At 40.8% G+C, this 21,833-nt stretch overlaps 1 protein-coding gene across 11 annotated transcripts in view; it reads right to left on the reverse strand.

Moving 5' to 3' along the window:
* The window catches only part of ABLIM1 (actin binding LIM protein 1), a 191,912-nt gene that overhangs the window by 46,877 nt on the left and 123,202 nt on the right, over window positions 1–21,833 (reverse strand). For 7 of the 11 annotated variants that reach the window (XR_014586650.1, XR_014586651.1, XR_014586652.1 and 4 more), the window contains exons 7-8: window positions 9,387–9,474; window positions 4,738–4,796 (exon numbers count right to left, since the gene is read on the reverse strand). Coding sequence is in view for 4 of the 11 variants with exons in the window: in XM_083843700.1 (XP_083699826.1) it covers window positions 4,738–4,796; window positions 9,387–9,474 (147 nt within the window). In the remaining 7 variants the exon portion in view is untranslated. Of the gene's footprint in view, window positions 1–1,953; window positions 2,017–4,737; window positions 4,797–9,386; window positions 9,475–21,833 lie in introns of all 11 variants that reach the window. The other 4 variants (XR_014586654.1, XR_014586655.1, XM_083843699.1 and 1 more) reach the window with 1 other exon arrangement.

Here is a 21,833-nt window from a genome sequence, read left to right on the forward strand (position 1 = left end):
ACTCATTGGCAGCAAGTTCATCCAAGGCTCAAAACGTCTTCTAACTACAGTACCAAAGTTTGTTCATAGATCTAAGAGACTGTCAGGTATTTCTGTTTCTGGCTAAGATTTTGTGACCCATTTCTCACTAGCTGTTTGGTACTCGGCTCAGTCACAAAGTCTCAGGACTCTGAAGTCAAGATCCAGGGACCTATAGGATCTTTGAAGTATGCACCTTCATCAACAGGTGCATACTTCAGAGAAACAAGAAGCATTAACAAGACTGAACCGCCATGGTCTGGAAAAAGCTGCAGATAATATTTACAAAACATGCATGCTCTGGCTTACTATGTGCAAAAGGCGTTTGCATCAAGCATGCTCTAGTAAAGTTTAAACTGTAATTTTAATGTAGATTAAAGCCTTTGGCCCATCTTTACAGCAACAGCAGTGATAGCATCTTTGTGTCTACTCTGCAGAAGAACACTTAAAGCCAAAATCTGCCTTGAATTACACTTTGTATAATCAGCCTGTAAATCTAAGCAGCATTAAATACTGACTAAATTTACACAAGAGCATATCATCTGACCCTAAGCTACTTGTATCTTATACAGTCTACAAAGCAAGAAAGAGAACATACCTTGATCTTGGCATGGGCCTTTCATATTTTTCCTTGCATATTTTTCTAATACATTGGATAGGATTCATTTTTCAATCCTAAGGCTCCTGGATTTCAACATTGGAAACTCAGATTCCCGCATGCTAAACTGACTGCAAGAAGCCACTACACTGGCCTAAAAGATGAGCAGAACAGTCCCCCAGATTGCTGTCTTTAGTCTCCAATATCAGATTCCATAAAGCCTAAAAGCGCAGAGACAATGCCCTCCTTAGGAGCCGTGATAACATAACTTTGTAGCTTTATTTTCTTGATATATATTCTGTAGATAAGAGAGAGCAACGTTCAAGAGGGGTTAATGCATTGCAACATCCAAGTGAACTGTGTGAAGTCCTGTGCAGGACAAATGGCACAGGGCTGGCAGTGACCGCTATTGAATCACAGTGCTGTATTCAGCCACGTAACGCTGCTCTGCAGACTGCATCTAACACAAATATCCTGCCCTGGCTGATGATACAACTATGCAATGAGAGATGTGAAGGCAGAGTGAGGAGAGACAGTGAAAGTCCAGTGACACGGAGTCTATCAGCCCATCTGCCTAGTGCTAGCCTGTACTAAGTCCTTATCAGCACAATTTTACTTCATTATTGGGTGAAAGCTGTATAACCAGACAGCAGATACAACCAACAAAGAAGCAATGCTCTGAATGAGAAGAAATGGAAATAGGTGGTGGTCTCAGGTGCACACCAAACGCAAGGAAGTCTGAAAGAAAAACAATCAAGAAGGGACAACCTCCTAACGCCAACATGGATGTGCTGCTGACTACGGAGAGGCCAAATGCTCTGGGGCGGTGCCCAGGACATGCCCAAACCCAGCATTTTGTAAATATTTTCTCAACTGAAGTTTTCATCTGTATTTGGTCAATAATTATAAAAACAAAAATGATATAACTGATAGCATTTTTCTCTCTAAAAAACATAAACCATTGTTCATGGAAACCTGACTTCTTCCCTTCAAAGTCAGACACTTTTTTTTACCATTTTCATTTGCTTCATATTTGCACTCTAATTTTTTCCTTCAGAAGAAAAACTTTCTATGGCACTGGAAGAAAAATACTGCAACCCCCAAAAGCTCAAATTAATCTAAAAAAATAAATTAAGCATTTCATTAAAAGAAATGAACATGTGAGAATTAACAAACACTGGACTACATGATGCAAAATACAGAATCAGTACCCAGGGTGGCAAGTGACAGCAGGAAAGCTATGTGGCAGAAGTAGTAGCAAGCACAGCAAATGACAATAACCAAGAATCTTCTCAGTAAAGAAGATTGTTATCAACACTGAAAACACAGCAGCAAACCTCTGCAGAGCGTGGTCTGCGCAGAACCAGACTCTTTGGATAAAAGAACTCAGATGAGGAATGCTGTCATGAAACAGAAAAGGGAAAAAGAAGAGTGAAAAGGAAAATAGTTTCCCCAGCCCATAAGATTTATGTTACTTATTGGTCCCTGTAGAATCACAAACCACCAGACAGTTGTTAAAAACAAAATAAACACCACCAACAAAAACTAAACAATGTATATTCTTGTTATATACACACGACTGCTTTACTTTGCTTGTTTTGTCTTTATAATCCTCTACAAAAAATCCAGGAGGAAGACCTTAACCATTTTTATGAACTCCCTCTGAAATACTAACCAGCTAAAGTGTTGATTAGTTTATATCACAAATCAGTTTCTGCTGGAAAACAGAACTTGCTGAAAACTTCGGAAGCGACTTCCATGATAAAAGGGCATTTTGTTTTGTTCTGCTCTACTGGGAAAGGAAACTCAGCAGAGCAGAGAGGCCATGTCACTGACTTCTTGCAGAACCACTAGTATATCTAGGCCTGACCCTGAAAGTGGTTTTATCTCATATTTGACAACTCACAAACCAGATTCTGATTCTCATATCACGTTGAAATCTATGCAACCAAGAAACTGACAGCGAATCAAACCACAGTTCATAATTTAGTGGTGACACGTTCAAATAGCACATAGTTCTGCCAGTTGTTTAATATGTTTCTGTACCTACCTTTTTGCTACTGCCTTCATTTGAGCCTGCCGAATGAAACATTTGGCAAAGTCATCTAAATGAACTCAAGTGATCAAGTGAACTCAAACTGATTTTAAAATAAGCGTCTGATATTTGCAGAATACATACAGACTATCTGCGATGTAAAGCTGAAGCTAAAAATCCTCTCTCTCTCCAGCTATCTTCAATATATTGCATTTTCTGATACCCTTTAAAGACATTTGAAACCTCTGCATGGAAGATCTCCAGGAATAAGGTGGCCTTGGATAGCTTTGCCATAACATTTCTCATGTTCCCCTAATAAGCATTCTCTCACTTCATTTGTCTTAAATTTCCTGAAAGAACTCACTTATGCAAAGTCTTGCAGGTGGGTGAATTTATTTACTTCATTCACTTCAATTAAAATCAGCTGAAGAGGAAGAAGATTCACATGCTTAAATGTATAATGGAAAAATGGAGAAGATACCTGAAGAGGACTTTACAATTTCCATGGGGAATGGAAATAAACCAACTGAGTTATAAGGTCAGCTTGGAGAAGGTTCATAAGGGCAGCACTGTAGTCAGGAATGCTTTGATAAGGCTTTTGGGTCCAAGTGAAAGGGAGGTATTGTACCCCAGCCATTCACTGCTAGGCGTAAGCATTCTGACACTTAAGCAGGGCCAAAGCCTTGTCTTACATTCAAATTGTTAAATGAGGAAGAAAATCCAGAGCAGCATAAAAAGTACTGTGGTAATTAGTTAACATTAATAAGGGAGCAATCTAATTCTTTGGAGATCTCTCTTTACCTTCTAATTACTGAGCGCTGGCATAAACAATCTGTCTGCTCCTTGGGTGATGCAATAGCCCCACGCCTATTCTGGAGGTAACGTGGTAAAGTTACAGCTGGTTTACATTATGATAAGAGGGTCACTGAGAACAATATTTATGCAAGTGACATAATGCTGCATGCTGGAAACCAAAGGCCAGGAGACAGACTTCTGAGAACAGCCAGGGGGCTAACTGACTTCCTAAGTTTCCAAGCCTGCATCACACCCACCTCTTTGCAGCTGACAGGACTGGGTACAAAATCCAGAGAATTTTATGAAGAAAGTTTCACAGGCATTTTTAATACCTGGTCACCTATGGCCAGTTCTACTTCTGTATTATCAGTACAGCCCACACAAATGTGAACTCTGATCAAGAAACAGTTATCAGTATGCTACCTACGTTCATAGTAAATTTGCAGAACAGTGCACCTAAAAAAATTATGAAGGCCTGGGTTTCCTGTGAACAACCCACACGTAGAACAAAGCCCACAGGATAACCTTCATGCCAGTGCCTTTCATTTTCCTTGGCTGACAGACCTTCTAGCCATTTTATTCACATGAAGTCTCTAATATTCATATTCAGAAAAATTAACAAAGTTCAAAGAAACTACTGAGACATCAAAGAGAGTAAATTGTCCAGAAGGCAAATTAGTGAATACAGGCTTAACATTAAAATTGCATGCAAAAATCCAGGCTATAATGTTTATCAGTGCGATGTTATTCCCATCAAAGATTTAATCCAGAAACCTTGTAGGGATATGCTGAAGTGACCCCAAGGATAACTGCAACTCTTCTTGGCATTCAAATTAGGATCCCTTTAGTCTGGGTTTTATTTGGATGAAGAGTCCATCTGAGCTACATGCTGTAAATAACTGCACAGAATGGGATAACTATTGAGAAGTTATACAGATTTGCAAAAATACTAAGATACCTTGTAGCACTTGCTCTGTTCACATTTTCCTCTTAAAAATCTCCCCCCCCCAAAAAAAAATAATTGAGATATAAGATTAAATATCTTAAAGACAATGCCACCTCTGTATGTCAGTAAATGATGCTACCTTCAGATCAGTACACTGAAACAGATACGTGAAGATGGTGAGCCTAAAAATCACACCAGTACCCCTGAAGTGCTGTCATAGTTATTCTGCCAGTGTGGTGACAGCTATGCACTAAACAAACATGGACAATCAACTCTTTCAAATACAATGTCCAGTTACTGGGTGTGCAAAATATCCAGTGAGTCATTGCCACAAGTTCAGCTTACCCTTAGCTTCTCTTCGGTCTTAGTGGATTGCTTACAGTCGGGATGCCAGACAGTGGAACCTTTGGGAGGTGTAAAAAGGAGAAAAATCCTTATTCAGATTAAAACAGATGATTTCTGGTCATGAAAACTTAGTCGTGAAAAGAGAACCCCTTCACTGTATCTGACTGTGAAAGAGGAACACAAGTGAAACAAACAAACCAAACCCACAGCCCACCTACAGCAGCCCCTTGTGGAAGCTGTCAAAGCACTTAGCACACATTCTTAATTAAGTCAAACAGCCGTAAGCAGCAAGAAAGGCAGCCAGCACCAGCTGGAGGAACTGAAAGACTAAGGGTTCTTCTGGTGAGGATGGAGGGCAAGGGCCATGGCGACCTGATCTGTTCTTCCCTTATGTACCCCACCACGCATAAAAAGGAAGCTCTGGTTACAAGCCCACCAATACCAGCAAAGTCTGATGACTTCCTCGAGCAGTAGGTGCCGTGCTCAGTTATTGCAAAATACTAAGAAATACCACCTCTTCCCTACAACTATGCAAAATGCAACAGGAAAAGCTTATATGGAGCAAAATTAGAAAAAATTCACAACACGGCAGTCAGTGCTGTATCATGCCCGCTGCACCAAGCTGGAGAAGGCAGTATGACATTTGGCATGAAGCAGTACGTGAAGGAGCCTCTCTCGAGATCCAAGTGTACCGTACTTGTCACTGGCACACACATCGCTTCTGCTCCTTGCTCTGTGAGGTCAGTGGCATGTGTTGTACTGGCATTTCCGCACGGCACGTTCCAGCCTCACATCCTTTAAAAAAATTCAAGGTCTCCACCGTTTGTGTTCCAAAACATGGGATTTTCTCTTACATTGTGAAAATGTAAATATCCATCTGTGCCCACGGGCTGAGCAGTGCCCAGGGCAAGGGGGACTTCCATTCCACTTCAGTGCTCAGGAACAGAGCATGAACTGTGGTCACTGCTGGGAAGCTGCTGGCAGGTTTTAGCCAAACTGAAATGGAGCAGAAGCTAATGCTGATTTGTAACACTGACTGCAGCTGCAGTCAAATTCAAACTTCGTTCCAGCCACTGCAAAGCCAATACTGAGCCTTGTCTGTCTGCAGGAGGGAGCTTCACCTTCACTCCGTCCACAAAGAAACCAAACAAAGGGCCGTCCAGGTCTCCTGCTGGTGAATATTAGCCCAAGTGCAGCCAGAGGACACCCCACCCTCAGAGCCACTGAGAGGTACGGGTCAGGGGCCCTGGACACTTTATCCTAACAAGCCCTTACATGCCTCAGTACAGAAGTGAAGAGCAACAGGAATGATTTCACTTCCCAGCAGCACACAGCGTAATCATCACCAGAAGACTGCAGGGAACGCTGTGATTCTGGATCAGGGCCTGAGACGTTTGGCTTTGAGTCTAAGACAAGGAAGAAGAAACTGCATTTGGCAGGCGGGAAGGATCAGATAACAGGGAGAAGCGTACCAAGAGCCTTCTCTGTAAACAAACAGCAGCTTCCGAGCCAGGACCCCACAGCGCCAGCAAGATCAGCAGAGAAGCATGGCCTGTGCATTTGCTGAGGAGATCAGGCAGATCCCAGCCCTCAGGAGGAAGGGAGTTCATGCTATAAGGCTGATGAGTTAAGACTCAGAAGGTTTCAGAATTTGCAAATTCAGTTACAAGCTTCCTGCGTGACCCTAAGAAAAATGTTCTCTGCTCCTCTGTACCTCAGTTTTTCTGTTAAACCATTCCCATCATCAAAGAAAAAGCTATCACTGCATTTTCAGGCAGCATTTACCACAAACTAGTCCAATTTTAGGAACACCCCAGGAGAATGCTGGAGCTGCTGAAGGGGAACAAGAAACGCAAGAAGGTTTGGATATAATTTTCATGGTGGAACTTAGTTACCAGTTGTGAGCTTTCCTTCACAAAAATGGTAAAAAGTTTTAAAAATATGAAATTGTGTAACCCAAATCAGATAGAGCAGGCACAAGAAGTAAAATGCAAATATTTTTTCATGATCCTGAACTATAACTTGTAGATTTTATTCACCCAGCTGTGTCACACTATTTTGAAATGTTTGGAACTGTAAATTCTCAAGTTGCATTGCCCTTCCTTTTCCTAACAGAAACAGTTCAGCAAATTGTGGCTAATCCCACTCTTAATGTAAGTTTGCTCACTTGGCAGACATCAGCCAACACATTCATTTATTCAGCTTTTTGCTTTGCGTGTACCTCTGATTCAGAATACAGTGCTCTAAAAAGCAGAAGCTCAGTTACACAGTGAATAAGGCTGAAAGCCTGTGTGAGAATCAAGAGCAGCAGCCCTCTGAATGCTAAGCAACATCCTAGCTCAGCAACAGCCCTCTGGGATGAGCCCTATAATAAAATACTACTAAGGAAGTCCATGGGAAAGAGAGTTTCTGATGCTACTTCCTTGTTATTTTCCTGTGAGGGAGCAGGGTGAAGTCAGAGTGCTTCTGCTAGCGCTACTTAAGCCATCCTTAACACAGAAAGCCCCAGAATGGTGGGTTTGGTTTTGTGTTTTCCTTTTGCAGGTTTGCTTTTGCACATTTCTATTGCAAGTGACTAACAGAAACCTACCAGGCTCCTCTAATTACACAAAGTGGTACCAACACAGTTTTTATGTCCAGTAGAGAGAACAACTAGAAATGAGAAGGAAGCTTCCTATTTTCATATATTTCATTGATAACGTGATTTTGGTTCTGGCTGGTTTTTATTTCAGAGAAGTGCTTGGAAGGCTGTTATTCTGCACCCGAGGGGGAACAATTTGGATGGAGTCAGGATATCCATTTCAGCTGAGAGCTCTGCAGAGGAAAGGCTTTCAGGTCACCTACGCTTAAAAGCATGCTGAATTCAGCAAGGAAAGCTTTGTCAGGACAGTCTGGAGTACACTCAGCAATAACGTTACTTGGTCAGAAAACAGATTTCTACAATAAAGCAATGCAACCTGGGCTGCTGCTCCTCCACTGAAGCACAGTGAGCGTGAGGAACATCAATTCACCTTCATGGGACAGGAGATACAGAAGTATGTGCAGCTAAGAAGAGAATGATGGCAGGTCAAGGAGCCAGGTATCTCTTCCTGTCTCATATCACCTAAACTTTTCCAGGACACAATCTAGCCTTGTTTAAGTACCTCCTGCCTTTCTGGGATCTGCGCAAGTTTACACCACAGCCTGCACGTGAACTTCCATTCTGTGCTGGACTGGTGCAAACTGCATCAGTTTATCTCTCGCTGCTATTAAAATAATTTCTGAATTAATCTGCTCACCTTGAACTCTGCCTGGCCTTTATCATACTATCATGTGAAGAAACTAACATCACTATTTGTCAGATGCTGAAACTGCTGCTTTCAAATTAGTCTTTCCAGTTTGCCATCAGAAAGCAGTAGTTCCTACCCAGCCCTCTTTCAGCCTCTCCTTGCTCTGGCAATGAAGTGCCGCTACACAACTGTGTATCTAATTCTGTGCACAGCTGGAATAAGATGACGCCTTACAAGGCCAGTGAGATGAGAAAAATGGACTGCAAGGGAGGACAAACTATAAAATAACACAAGTTAGCTTCAAAGGAATTCCTTAACAATGTTATCTAGTTTTGGAATTCCTCCAGAAGGAATCTGTCTCCAGTTTTTCAGGAGATAGCTGCCATCACACTTTCATCATTTCTTTCCTATGCTTTCACAGTCCTTTCAGGTGCATCAAGCGAGTTTTCTAACATAAATACAATATACAAAATCACGATCTGTGGTTGCCTTTTCACTTAGATTTCTAGATATACAAATGCATATTCGATGTCTTGCTACCAACATTAATATTATAGCAGTCAGAAAAAATAATTGTAGCTTAATACCTAATGTGCTACTTTGTGGGAAAGTAAACAGAATTCAGTTCCAGGGTATTTTTCAATCAGAGAAAGAAGCACATTCTTTTTTATGTGAAAAGATTCTGGGGAAAGAAAAAAAAAAAGTGCTTCACACCTGGAAGTGAGTGCAAGACTGCTAATAATAAAAAGGAGATGAAAATGAATATATGGGAAAGGAGTGACTTCAGAAAGACAACAAATAAATATAAATGGAACTCAAAGAGATATGTGACCAGATGAACGGGAAATAGGCAAGGCAAGCAAATATAATTAGGAAGCAGAGGAGACAATCTAATGATGCGCATGGGGGATGAGATCTACGTGATTCAAAGCAAGCTTACTGCAGTGTCTGGAAGTTTTTCCATTGCGTTTTACAGTTTGGAGAGTGGTCCAGAACAGCAGAGAAACTGATCAGCACAATTCAGGGGAAAATGACATGAAACCCTCTCACCTTGTCTGATATCTCATCCACCAGTCTGTGCACTAAGCTATCTGTGAGAAGCCAAATTCAGAGGCAGCCTAATAAATTTTACCCTTGCTACACAGCTTTTGAAAACACAATCTGGCTCAACTCAGGTGTAGAGTCACTGCAAAGCCACCATCATGGCCACTTACTAAAGTGAAAGAGTTAAGTAAAATGTTTGAGGGCACTGTAAAGAAGAAAGGATGGCTACAGTCCCCCTTGTCTGTATTGCACAGGGATAGCTTATAAAGTGCTGAAGTCTGTGACAGAAAAATTAACAAGTCTGATTTTCTGGTTTTGGAACAGAGACGTCCTTACCTTGCAGATACATTTCTTCTCCTTCCGTGAACATTTGGTTGCACCTGCTGCATCGTGCACAGCTTGGATGATAATGCTTGTCACCTGCCTAAACAAGAAAGAGAAATGAGGGATCAATGCACTGTAAACATTGCTCACAATTACGCTGCTCTGTAAGCACTCCACCTGCTAACAGACCACAGTCATTTTTCCTCTAGTTCACCTGTTATAATACTGCTCTGATGATGTGACAGTAGCTATGGGGACGTAAGACCTGCCGTTCTGGTTCAATCCAAAGGTCCAATACCCTGTCCTCAACAGAAGCCAGCAGTGACTACATGGGGTAGAAGGCTACAAGAACAAGACAAGATAGAACAGCCTTTCCTCTTCACACGTCCCCATTCAAGTACTCAGTGATTTAAAGACTTCCTGGTGAAAGGCTATATCCCAGTCTCTCTATTCTCCGTGATTTTGCCCAACAGCTTTTTGAATCTCACTTACCAGTCCAAAGCAATGAATGTTACACTGCAGCTAGACATTTGTGCAAACCTGCTGCCTCCTCCTTTTGCAGACAGCACGTATGTTCTCAATTGCTCCATTGTTATGGATGAGTTTAGACAATGAATGACAGTTTTCAACCTGCCATTTCATTCCTTGGCTGCCTTCCCAACACTGCTGATATGAGCAGCTCCTGGGACCATTAACCTAAATCACAAATGCCTGACTTCAGAAGCTACTTGGGTGCAGGCAGCTTGAACTGTCTGAACTATCGACCTAAAGATTCTAAATGCTCTAGATCCTGTTACCCAAATCCACTGAGTCACTTAAGTACACATCTCTTCAATACAGTAATATTCATAAAAGACTAGGCTGATCAGGTTTCAGGCCTTTAAGGACAGGAAAAATCAAGGCACAGATACGATTGTGATTTCTCCTTGGGAGAAATTAAGCATGCAAAGCCCACACCAGGCTTTTTGAAAAAAAATAAAATAAATAAATGATGAATCCTAAAACAAACAAACAAAAACCCAAACACTTGAATAGTGACAATTAATGGATTTTAAAAGGCTTTAAAAATGTATCTGATTTCCTAACATGTTAACTTCAAATGCTTTTTCACAAAATATTCCCTATCAACTGGAATATTATATGCATAACACCGGTCTGCAGCATAGGGCTGTGAACATTGAATGGGTTTCCAAGGTAGATCTCCAACTCAGACAGCTCAGCACTCACCAGCAGAAGCTGACATCCTTCTCTGCACTTTCTGCCGTGCACAATCGATATTGTACATACAAAGGAACAGGAATTTTATCTGTGTTTGGTAAAAAATAATCCCAACTTTTGAGCACTCCTCAAATTCTTCAGCAGAGTGAGGGCCCACAGAGCTGCTTGTCACAAGCGATTTCAGGCATATTTCATTTAAAGATGATGCCAAGCCCACGTCCTGGAAACTGCTTCCAGTTAATGAGATATAAAAAATTCCTAACAAGACTGAATCACTGCCGGAAAGCATCTTCTCCAAACAGGAAGACAATGATTACAAAAATATATATGAACTCATAGAACAGGAATCTTTTCTGGGCTCGCCTGTCTCATCCAGCTACAGCATATCTCTGCTGCATAAGAGAGCTCAGATTTTCAGTAGGCACACGGATTTTTCTGAAATAAATTCATAGCTTCTCAAAACGTATTCAGTAGGGTAACTAAGAAGCTGTATAGTCTGAACTGGGAAGAGTACAGGTCCTGCTATATTATTATTAATTAACCCCTGACATATCCCATCTGAGATGGGGCCACGTCTCATGAGATGTTATCCAAATTCCCAGACACAAAAGACTGAAACAACACTGGTCAAAAGCTTTTGTAATTTCAGTTAACTGCCAAAAAGTCTGTACATCGATACTGTCAGATTAATCAGGCTTTATAAAGAAAGAATTCCCTACCAAGAACACCAATAGTAAACTACGGCAATGGAGTTTTAATGGATCCAGCAGAAATATCTATAACGTGAAAGCACCATGCTGTGTGGACAATAGAAATCAGGCATTCACATCCAAACAGTTTCAGCTTCTGTTCTTCCAAGCTTTGATGTGTGTGTGTTTTAGGAACACAATGACATAAAACCCCAATGTATTAATCAAATGTTGCATTGCACTGTCGCAAGCAAAACTGCTAAATTCTTTGGTTGTTGGGTAGTTATTCTGGCAGTAGCCCAGGCGTCTGATTTTTGTGTTCCTTATTTTGCAGTTAATTCACAACAACTTGGGTCAGTAATTTCTACTAGCTCCATTCATCCTTTGTCCTAAAAGGATCTGTATCTGGTCTACCTGGTGCTAATACTGGCGAGTCTTTCACTTGCCGTGATCATCTGACAGACATGCCATTTGTTTTTCTCCTCATCACAAAGCTCTTCTTAAGGACACCTGGTACATCTGTCAGTTGATTATGACTTCTATAAGCAGCCTACACATTTGAAAAAGTCAGGTTATTTACAGGATCCAGGATTCATCACAATACCGTGTGTAAACCAGTGGCCACTCTGAAGCTTCCCATCCCCCAGAAAAACCTCCAATATGCTACTGTCAATGTAATTTATATGACGTACACATCTCTTTAAAACAGCCGAAATGTTTATCAGATCTCTCCCCAAGGCTGTAACAACTGGCCAGATGTTAGCCCAGTGCGAGCAGTGATGAAGGAACACCACGCCCCTGCTAACAGAAGCTTGCTAAGTGGAAGCACTAACCCATCCTGCACTGGCTAGGTTTTGCTGGAGTTTTGTATCACAGCAGCTGCAGATGTTGCTGAATGCTTCAAAACCAGTTTCATCCATTTTCTACCTCAGTAGTGTTTCTATGACTCTTCAGCGGGTATCCACTGGGAACCAATCTGCATCTCAGCTAACCCAGGGCTAATCTTGCTAAGCCTGACTTGCCATCATCATCTGAGAAAGCTGGTTGCTAAAAATCAGTCATTACAACATATTAGGAAAAACTTCAGGATCTACAGGGAATGAAATATTCACGCTTTTCAGATTTTTTTTTATTTTTTTTTGATTTTTACTAGCTCTCAGGCTACTAAACCACATTCAGCACAGTCAGCGTGAAGTCTCCTGTAACCACATGCTGCTGTACTGGGGGCTGTAAGGCTTACAGCCCAGCCCTGCTGGCAGTACCAGGTACCATTACTCAGTGCACATTTGCCCTGAAGATTCTTCAGCCGAAGTGTAAGAGGGTTAAAGGCACTTGCCTTCCCACTATGCCTCGCTCTCCTTACCCCTTCCCAAGTTCACTTCATGTCCAAAAACCTCTTGCAGTTGGTTTGCTACTCAAAAACTTCTCAGCTGGCACCTTGCACCCTGCTGACAGCAACAAATCACTTCTTGTTCAAAAAAACAGCTATTCAGTCTTTGGGGACTTAAAGCCAAAACTGTACCGTTTCTCATAGGTGTCAGGGAAGGCAATCGTGGGTTGCACAAAAAAATTTAAACACAAATGACTCCAACCCAGAAGATACAAATACAGCTGCCCGCAAGCCGATGTAACATGACCCAGAAGCCAGTCTCAGTCCCTGCTTTGAGCACACCCAGCCCTAATCCCAGGACCACAGTACTTCAAAGGCCAAGTACCGCACTCTTGGAGTCCATCTCTTCCCTCATGCTGTACCCCCAGCTCCCACAAGACCAACTTTTATTTTCTCAGTGCTTGTAGAGCTCCAGTCTGATTAAATAAATGTTTTCCTCTTTGGTGAACGTGAGAGTTTAAGATTTCCTATTACTCATGCCTTCAGTCCTGTTCTTTCCAGCACAACGGTGAACAAGAGCCAGAAAGGACAATAACAAGAATCCCACCAGGAGTGCTCACATGCCAGTGGGTCTGGTGGAGGAAGAACTAATTACCAACAGACATTTTCTGTTGGCCAAAAGACACAATTAAGTGCATTTTTGCTGCGTTACACTTGCACAGCTGCACTCACTCTCCATTCAAAGACATCCTAGCAATCACCTGACAAACAGCTATTAAACACGTAGAAAGCTTCATTTTTCTAATGCAACTTAAATGCAAAAAAAAGCTATGTAGTTTTAAGAGTACTTTAAAGTTTTTTTTTTTTTTTTTTAATGAAGAGCTATCACAGCTCTGTGATTGACACATCTAATCAAATATTTACTTCTACCATGACTCTAAGAAGGTTGACCTGATTTCTCAGCTCTCTTAAGGACTACGGAGCAGCACAAAGAATAACTCAGACTCATCTTTAAACCCCTTAAGGAATGTCATGAATTGTAAAACAGGAACTGTAGCAGTAGCCTACCCTTTTCCAGGGAAGCTTTATTTTAATTACTCGCAGAGGTCACAGAATCTTTCACCCTGTTTGATGTTCAGGATAATATCAAATGCCATTGTTTCCTTCTCTGCAGGCTTCTGTGATCTCACAGGCGGGTGGAACAGCACAAACACTATGAAGACCAAAATTTGCTTTTAATAACATCCTGGCCTAAACTGTCCACTCACTTTTCCCAGGCTCTTATCTGTTCAGCAAGTCACTACAACAGATACAACAATAAAAGTGCAGCTCCTCTGCTTCCAAAGGACGTCCGAATCTCCCGTAACTTTCTCTGTTATTACCAAAGGAAGGACAATGTAATACAATTTAAATTCTGTAAACACTCTAGCTTGATAAATCCTTGTTTGATGTGCATCTTTAAAACGAGACGTTGTTTGGAGTACTAATGTCACCACCCCCTCTGGAGAGGAGCAGCTCCCAGCAGAGCCCTGCCCTGCGCAGCCGGAGCAGCGGGAAGCAGAGCTCACACTGGCAGTTCCCAGGCTGCAAGAAGCACGTGAGGGGGAAAGTGGGAAATGGAGCGTGAGCCCGTGACTCTAAATCTGAATGACAACCTGCATGCAAGGGACGTGGAAGAACCGCAGAGCCTTCCATTGACTGCTGTGTTGTCTCGGGCAAGGCCAGACTGCAGCTGCTAGGAACACTTGCACTGTTCTTTCATGCCTGCTTTCTGAGTTTTATACAACATATTTCCCAGCATCCCAGCAGTGACTACCAGTGTCATGCTATTACATTCCTTAACAGATGGACTATATCAAACTTTTGGAACTTATTACTGTTAATTCCATCAGCATACAGTATTATTATACTCATTAGTGGCTGCTAATAGCAATGCAATTATTAGCTGCTTAGAATATCATTTTTCCTTATAGAAAAGATGTGAATAATGCTTCAGGCTAAATCTCCAGTGTTGCAATTGGTCTGCTAGCATGAAGAATCAGCCCTCCTGGGAGCTGAACATCAACCAGACTTACCGTGCAGTAAGGCCCTGGCAGCCATCTGTGACTGCACTGTTTCCTGCAACACCCAGTGGTGAGCAAGTTGCACACAGAGGCGAAACATGCTAAACTACGGGTTCTTTACGGCAGCCATTCATCCTGTCTTCACAGAGCAAATGCACCTATTGTTACACACCATACCACTGCTAAGAACTTACATTCTCCACACAGTTAACAGCAGGAGGTTGTTACTTCAAAGATAATTCCACTCAGCTAAGACATGTACCCACAGAAGCCCCAAGTGGCCAGTTGACCAGACTATTCTTGACCAGTGACCAGAGTATTCTGGTCTGTACAGAGAAGCAAAGCAATAGCAGACCCACCTTTATTGCTGACTGCCAGGATTTCTAACGTCATCTCTATTAGGATGCTGGGTTACATTTATGCACAAAGAAATCTAATCCCAGTGACTGACCATGTAGTTAATCAGAATTCAGAAAAAATACATGTAGTAGATTGTATTAAGGTGTATGTAGGTCCTGCAAAGTAAGACTAACTGTTGAATGCGTGCAACATTTACAGTATGTTCTGTCTTGTACTTGTAGCACATAGGTATGTAAATTGATGGTATTCTACCTAGTCTCAGGCATCTCACTACTCTATGCAATTTATAAGTCTTCTCCCATTATTATTTGGACTGACTGGATCTAGGATCTAGAAGGATACTAAATTTATAAGGGTCATTCACATCAGAGATGCAGGAGTTAAGATAATGACTGGTGTCACTATGGCTGAGGAATGTAATCTAAGATGCATGTTTTCTGTTCAGAAATAAAAGGCCAAAAATCAGGGAAAAGTCCGGGTTCATAAACAGCAGTTCTCACGTTGATTCATTGAGAGTCAATACAAATCTGTGAATTCACTGTCTTTGTGACAGACATTACTAGTATACTTAATTAGAAACTACTTTCTCAGTCAGCTGAACCACAACTGACTTCAACCTGCTGAAATTTAGCTAGAAATGTCTATAACAAAGCTCCTTCATATCTTAAAAAATAAAAACAAACAAACAAAAACCAACCTCCCCCTGAAACAAACAAAAAGCCTGCATCTGACGGATATTTCATAGGTCAGAAGGCACTGCACCTGACACCTGGTAACAAATACTAGACTTGATCCTAATGTAAACAGGTTATTTGCAATTCCACAAATTAGCAATTCCATTCCGATCATGATTTAATTGTGTAGACAGACAGAAATAAAGAACAACACTGTATGTCCACACATGCAATTTTAAAGGAACATATACCTAGATCTTAAAGTAACCATGAAAAGATAAATCCTTGAATTTCAAAGACAGCCTACTGAATGTCCTAAATTGTGTACTGTAAAAGACAAACAAGAAAATTACCATGCTCCATACTCTTTTATATAGAAAAAGCATAAAAATTGGGATAATTAAAAAGGTAATGTAAAAGGTAATGTTTGATACTGTTTGTTGGGCAATAATATTTTTTTTAAGTGTTTGCCATGAGTCTACTTTTACAAATTAAAAGACTTGAATAATTTGTACTCAAGAGTCTTAAAAAAACCACTATAGCTAGGCAGTTGTCTGACAGATGGATGTGTTAGCAGGGGGGAGACAAACACCTCAGAGATGAGTTCCTTCTGCCCACAGCATGAGGTACCTCTGCTACTGGCCCAAACAATATAATAAAAACAAATCTAAAAACAAATATAAAAGCCTTTCCTTGTAAATTTGCTGATGACTCAAAACAATGCTTGTTTAAGCTACCTAAAATCCAACAAGTACGTTTTAATAGCCTAATACAGAATGGCTGCAAATCAAGCAAGCAGGGCCCTGGGAGACTGAGCGCCATGTTGTAGGCCACAGCCACTGAGGGGGGCACTTGGAGATGATCATTAGTAACCTCCTGGAAAGAGCTCACAGAGTACCTCAAACGGCTGGTTCTTCCGATCATTTGGTGTGTGCAAAGAACATAAAGGGATAGCAGAAGGAAGGTTTTGCTTCTGACTATGTACTGCAGCATCACTGTTATAATACTGACAAGCGGACACGTGGATTTGCAGAGTAGTTCAGCGGAGAGCCACCAAACCAACGTGAGCCTTAAGATGCGAAACTGAAGGACTCGGAGCCAAATCATTACTGAGAGAGAGAGGCTTCAAAGATGAGTGGAGCACAATGGAAAACTAATTAAAAGCAAAGAAGAGATAATAATAGGAAAGAGAATAAGCTTTTCAATCCCACCAAAAAAAAAAACAAACAAAAACAACTGTGACATCAACGAGCTGCAGTTAGACAAATTTAACCCCAAAATGAGGTAACTTAAACAGCAAGAGGGAAAATTTGCGACTTTATGATCATTCTGCAGCCTTCATGACAAGACAGGATAATTTCCCAAAGGATAAGCTTTTATTTTTATTATTTTACCATTATTACCATTATTTTTAGGGAAAAGCTCTATGATTTTGAAAAGAGAAGGCCAAGCAAGACGCTTTTAGCAATTCCTCTAACCTTAAAATCCATTCCAATGGGCTTTATACAGACAGAAGTATTTAAACATGCATCAAGGCCAGGGCTGGTCTGGAGGGAGGTGTCCCTGCCTGTGGCAGGGCATTGGAATTAGCTGGTCTTTAAGGTCCCTTCCAACCCAAACCATTCTGTGATTCTAAACTGCTCCCAGGGAGCACAGGAGCAAACCAACAGAATAATTAGAGTCAGAGCCTGAAAAATTTACTCCTCGAGCTGTCTTGGCAAAGCAGCAAAATTCCTGGTATAGCAGGAGCTTTGCTGCTGGAAGTGAGATTTTGTTGATGTGGTTTGCGGCTCAGGGAGACAGTCCAAGCACAACGCCAGGAGCAGATCGGGGCGAGCTGTGCCGCATCAGCACCGGAGCTGCTACTGCCATGGCTGCTCCAGCACGGCACCAGCACCAGGGGCTATGCAGAATGGGCACAGCTGAGACAGCTCAGTGCAGGGCTCAGCAAAACTCCTGCTAGCCTGCTGAGCAGGCTAGCACCTGCCTATCGATGAAGGATGTGAGAGTTTGGGGCATTAAGCAACTCACCTTGGATCAAAATTAATTCTTGCAGCAGATCCAAGCAGAGAACTCAAATTCTCAGACTCCCAGTCCGGCAGCGCCTCTGAGTAGCACACCACCAGGTCCAAATAACCATAGCTGATTTTCTACCTAATTAATATAAAATTGACTTTCCAGTTTTCTGTCAGAAGGCTGTTTGTGGAACCGTGCAACCTCTGGCATGCGATTTAGCAACGCCTGGTCTCCACTCCAATGTCTGCATTCAGTTCAGAGGGAGTGTCCCAAGAACAACAGAGAAAGAAGAGTTGGGAAGGCCAAAGAAGCGGGAAAAGAGATTAAGCATGAGATCACACAGTACCTCAGCAGAAAATAACAAGAGGACATAAAACAAAGGTAGCCAATAAGAAACAAAGCAGAAATAAAGCACTCAATATATGCTCATTTGTATCTGGTAGATCCCCACGTTATTCTAATAGGAAAACATGCCAGGAGTGAATTGAGTAGAGTATTTTTTTCCTTTTGGTGACTAGTGTCTGCTCTTGTAGCAAACTCATCCTAGTAGTCACTGTTCCAGCTACTCTGGTCCTATAACGCTTTAAAAAGTATAAAAAGTATTTTATACTTGATTATCTGCAATGCTACCTACTACCTTTAGAAAATTCTTCCAGTAAGAGGTCACAATAAGCAACAGGTGATCATCTAGCGAAGGGACAGATATTCTTCAAATATTTTTCTTCCCAAACACATCGCTCTTAACTCCAGAGTCACTGATACATAATTATGAGACTGAATTTGACTACAGCAAGGCATTTCTGAGGAATCCTTGCTTTACAATTCTGGCCAAAATGACATCAAATTAACCACGTGAATAAGTTAATGCAGAGAAATAGTCGTCTCTTTTTTCAAACAGAATAACTTAGAATCAGAGCCTTTTATTTTTGGCAGAGGTCCATTTTGTTTGTCAGTCTTCTCATACAGATGATTTCTAATTACAGATGCAAAACTATGCAAGCACACTATTGAATCCTAGCTGGCATGAACATCACATCAGAGTATGTTTCTCAGAGCCAAGACACAGCCATTTTACTCGCTACCTTGTTTTCTTCAGTTCCGTATAAAATCAAGGTTTCTAGCCACCGCAGGAAAATGACTCCAACAAAATAACCATGATAGAACATGTTACTCTGGTGATGAACAGGAAAGAGATAAATGGACATATAGTAGAAAGGGATACCTAACATCATTTGCTGCCATCAAAGTTTCACTTGAATACAGCATCTCTATGACTGTTGCCTCAACAGCACAGTAGTTCAAGGGTGCTGCTGAGAAATCTGCTTGAAGTTTTACTGCCTCAGTTCTTACTCTTCTCATTCCTAGGAAAACAACATTTTCCAGCCAAGATGCAACTACTTCACAGAATTCAAAGCAAAACATCCATCTGTATGCATAACAAATCTCTCTCCAAGTCCTACATGTACAAGTCAAATTCTTAACACACTAACTCATACTCAAGTGATTCATGGTGCTCGTTTCAGAGACCTTTGTGAACTACGGAACACCCCAAGCCAGTTTCACGGACAGTTTGAATGCCAGCATATCTGCGTTGCTGGTGATGCACAGGTGCACCTCTTGCTGTGTGCTCTTTTTCCCTCTTACAAAGAAAATAGCTTGTAATAAATGTCATACAAACCAGGTATCTATCTAAAGAACAATTACAGCTGTATGACCTTCTAATGTAGCATGAGCATGCAATTAAAACCTACCTACTTTATGCTCCAGGTGGTCATTTTAAACATTTAATTACCTGCAAAATACTCAGGTAATCATATTTCTTCATCTTTAAAGCACCCAGATAAGTAAAGAGACACTTGGGTGTTAATTGTGTGGACTTCAAAGTTCCTAGGTTCCAAACTTTGTCAGGGAAAGCACCCTGACAAATCAGACAGAAGAGAAGACTGAGTCCTCACATAGAGAATATTAAGCACAAGACCTGGTTGGAGCCTATTACAAATGTGTGACACCTATAGACTTGCCTCAACAAGCTCTTCTCCACTTCTCAAGTTTCAAACTGGTTTCTGCTGCATTCTTCCCAACAATTACTTTTTACTGGGGACAGGTGTAAGTCCCACCCTGCCCTTCTACAAGTTAGGAGCAAACCCTCCACTTACAGAACCTAAAAATGAAAGATCACAATCTTACAAAAAATATTTCACCACTTAATCCATTTTCATTGTGATCTCAGTTCAGGAAAATCAAAAATTAAACTGGCTGAAATAATGTCATGATGTCACAGATTACCTCACATTCCCCTAGCGCTACATCCCAATTGAAAGCGAGACCATGACAGTGGTTTCAGTGTAGTACCTTGGTGCAGGGATCCTCAGTAATTTTATACCTCTTTTGTGGCTGATTGTGGTGCAAACATTTAAAAGATGCAAAAATAAATAAATATATATGCAAAAGTTGAAAAGATGAATTCCAACAGAAGAAACGAGTAACTATAAAATAAAAATCCAATATTATGTTTTCCCTAAAACAGACTGTGCCAAGAAAAAAAAACATGTTCTACAGTGACAACCACGCAATAGAGTTCTTAACACAGGTACATAACAAGAAAAATAAAGTAGCCCAGGTAATTTACCATTCCACTGGGGAAAAAAAAAAAAAAAGGTATGTTACGTGCACCTCTGTTACAGGAAAAAACTGCTTGTTTTAAGTACCTGTTTTGTGCTACCAGAATATGCGCAATAGTTATATACCACAAAGGCAGCTCTTGGTGGCAGTAATCTTTTTACTAATATAAATGCCTCCACTAAAATGTCATTCTAAAGTATTTTTAGCAGCCTGCTAAAGTTTATCACTAATACTTAGTGCAAGAAACACTCTACAGAATATTTAATTAAAACAAACAGGAAAAAGCTATAGATGCTGTGCTAGGAAACATAAATCCTCATCAGCAAGACTGTACACAAGAAAGCAATTTATATAGATAAGCCATTATTTTATAAGCACCTGCAAGACTTCACAAGTCCCTTTGTGGCAATAAGGAAGCTTTAATTGGTTATTTTTTCAAATTACTTGTTACGACTTGCTCTCCTTATTCACCATCTTCTTAACATTCCTCCCTTTTCTATTGATGTTCAAATTGACTAAGGGATGGTTTCTAAACCACTGCCGAGAAGTTAATGCCTTGTGATGATGCTGCCATAGCAACTGAACTTGTGTTAGGGCTCTGTCAACTCCAGCTAATTGCTTTTACTATATGTCAAGCCTCTTCTAAATACAGATATCCCTCTTACCAAGTTCAATCTTTTGAGTTTAAAAAAGCAAAGTCACCAAAACCCTGTTAGAAAGATTTTTACATGAAGGTCTTTTTTTTTTTTTTAAATTATTATTATATTTTATTGGATTATTTTTCTCTGGAAGTATATTAATTCTAGATTTTTGACCCTGTGCATGGTGTTGTGTTCTGTGCAATTACACATGCATATTTTTATCAGGGAAGGGTAGTTTGAATTAAGTCTGTGCTGCTACTCAGCCACATAGACAAGCTGGCTAAAACATTTACTAATATCCCTGAGTTATTATACTTTTCATTTCCCCATTTCTACACAAACAAGCCCCACATTAAAAACAATACAAAACCCAACGTTTGACATTAACTAAAAACACAGGTTTCTGAGCTCAAAGGCAGGGAAACTGGAAAAAAAGTTCTAACCTTATTGCTATGCACCGATTCTCCAGAAGTGATCACAAGATCTAACATACTATATTAAGAAGTATTTGAGATAAAGCAGTGTATTGTTCCTCCGTGCATCTGCAATCAGCTGCAATCAGAAACAGCCAAGCTCTGTCCTGTTCTCATCTGTTCCTGGCAGTTTAAAAATGTTAGCTACACTCTCCAACTAAAACACAGGATTACACATACCCCTTTAAAAAATCTTGCTGGAGCACAGAAATAATAGTACAAACATCCTATTCTGATATTACTGACAAGCTATTCAGTCACATCACAAAGCTGTATCCCCTCCCCAAAAAGAAAACTACTCCCCTTCTAGTTCAGATCTGGTTTCACAGGAAGACATTTACCTTCTGGTAAGAATTCCTCAGTCTAACTCCAT

The sequence above is a fragment of the Anser anser genome, assembly GCF_964211835.1.
Source record: "Anser anser genome assembly, chromosome: 7".
NCBI lineage: Eukaryota > Metazoa > Chordata > Aves > Anseriformes > Anatidae > Anser > Anser anser.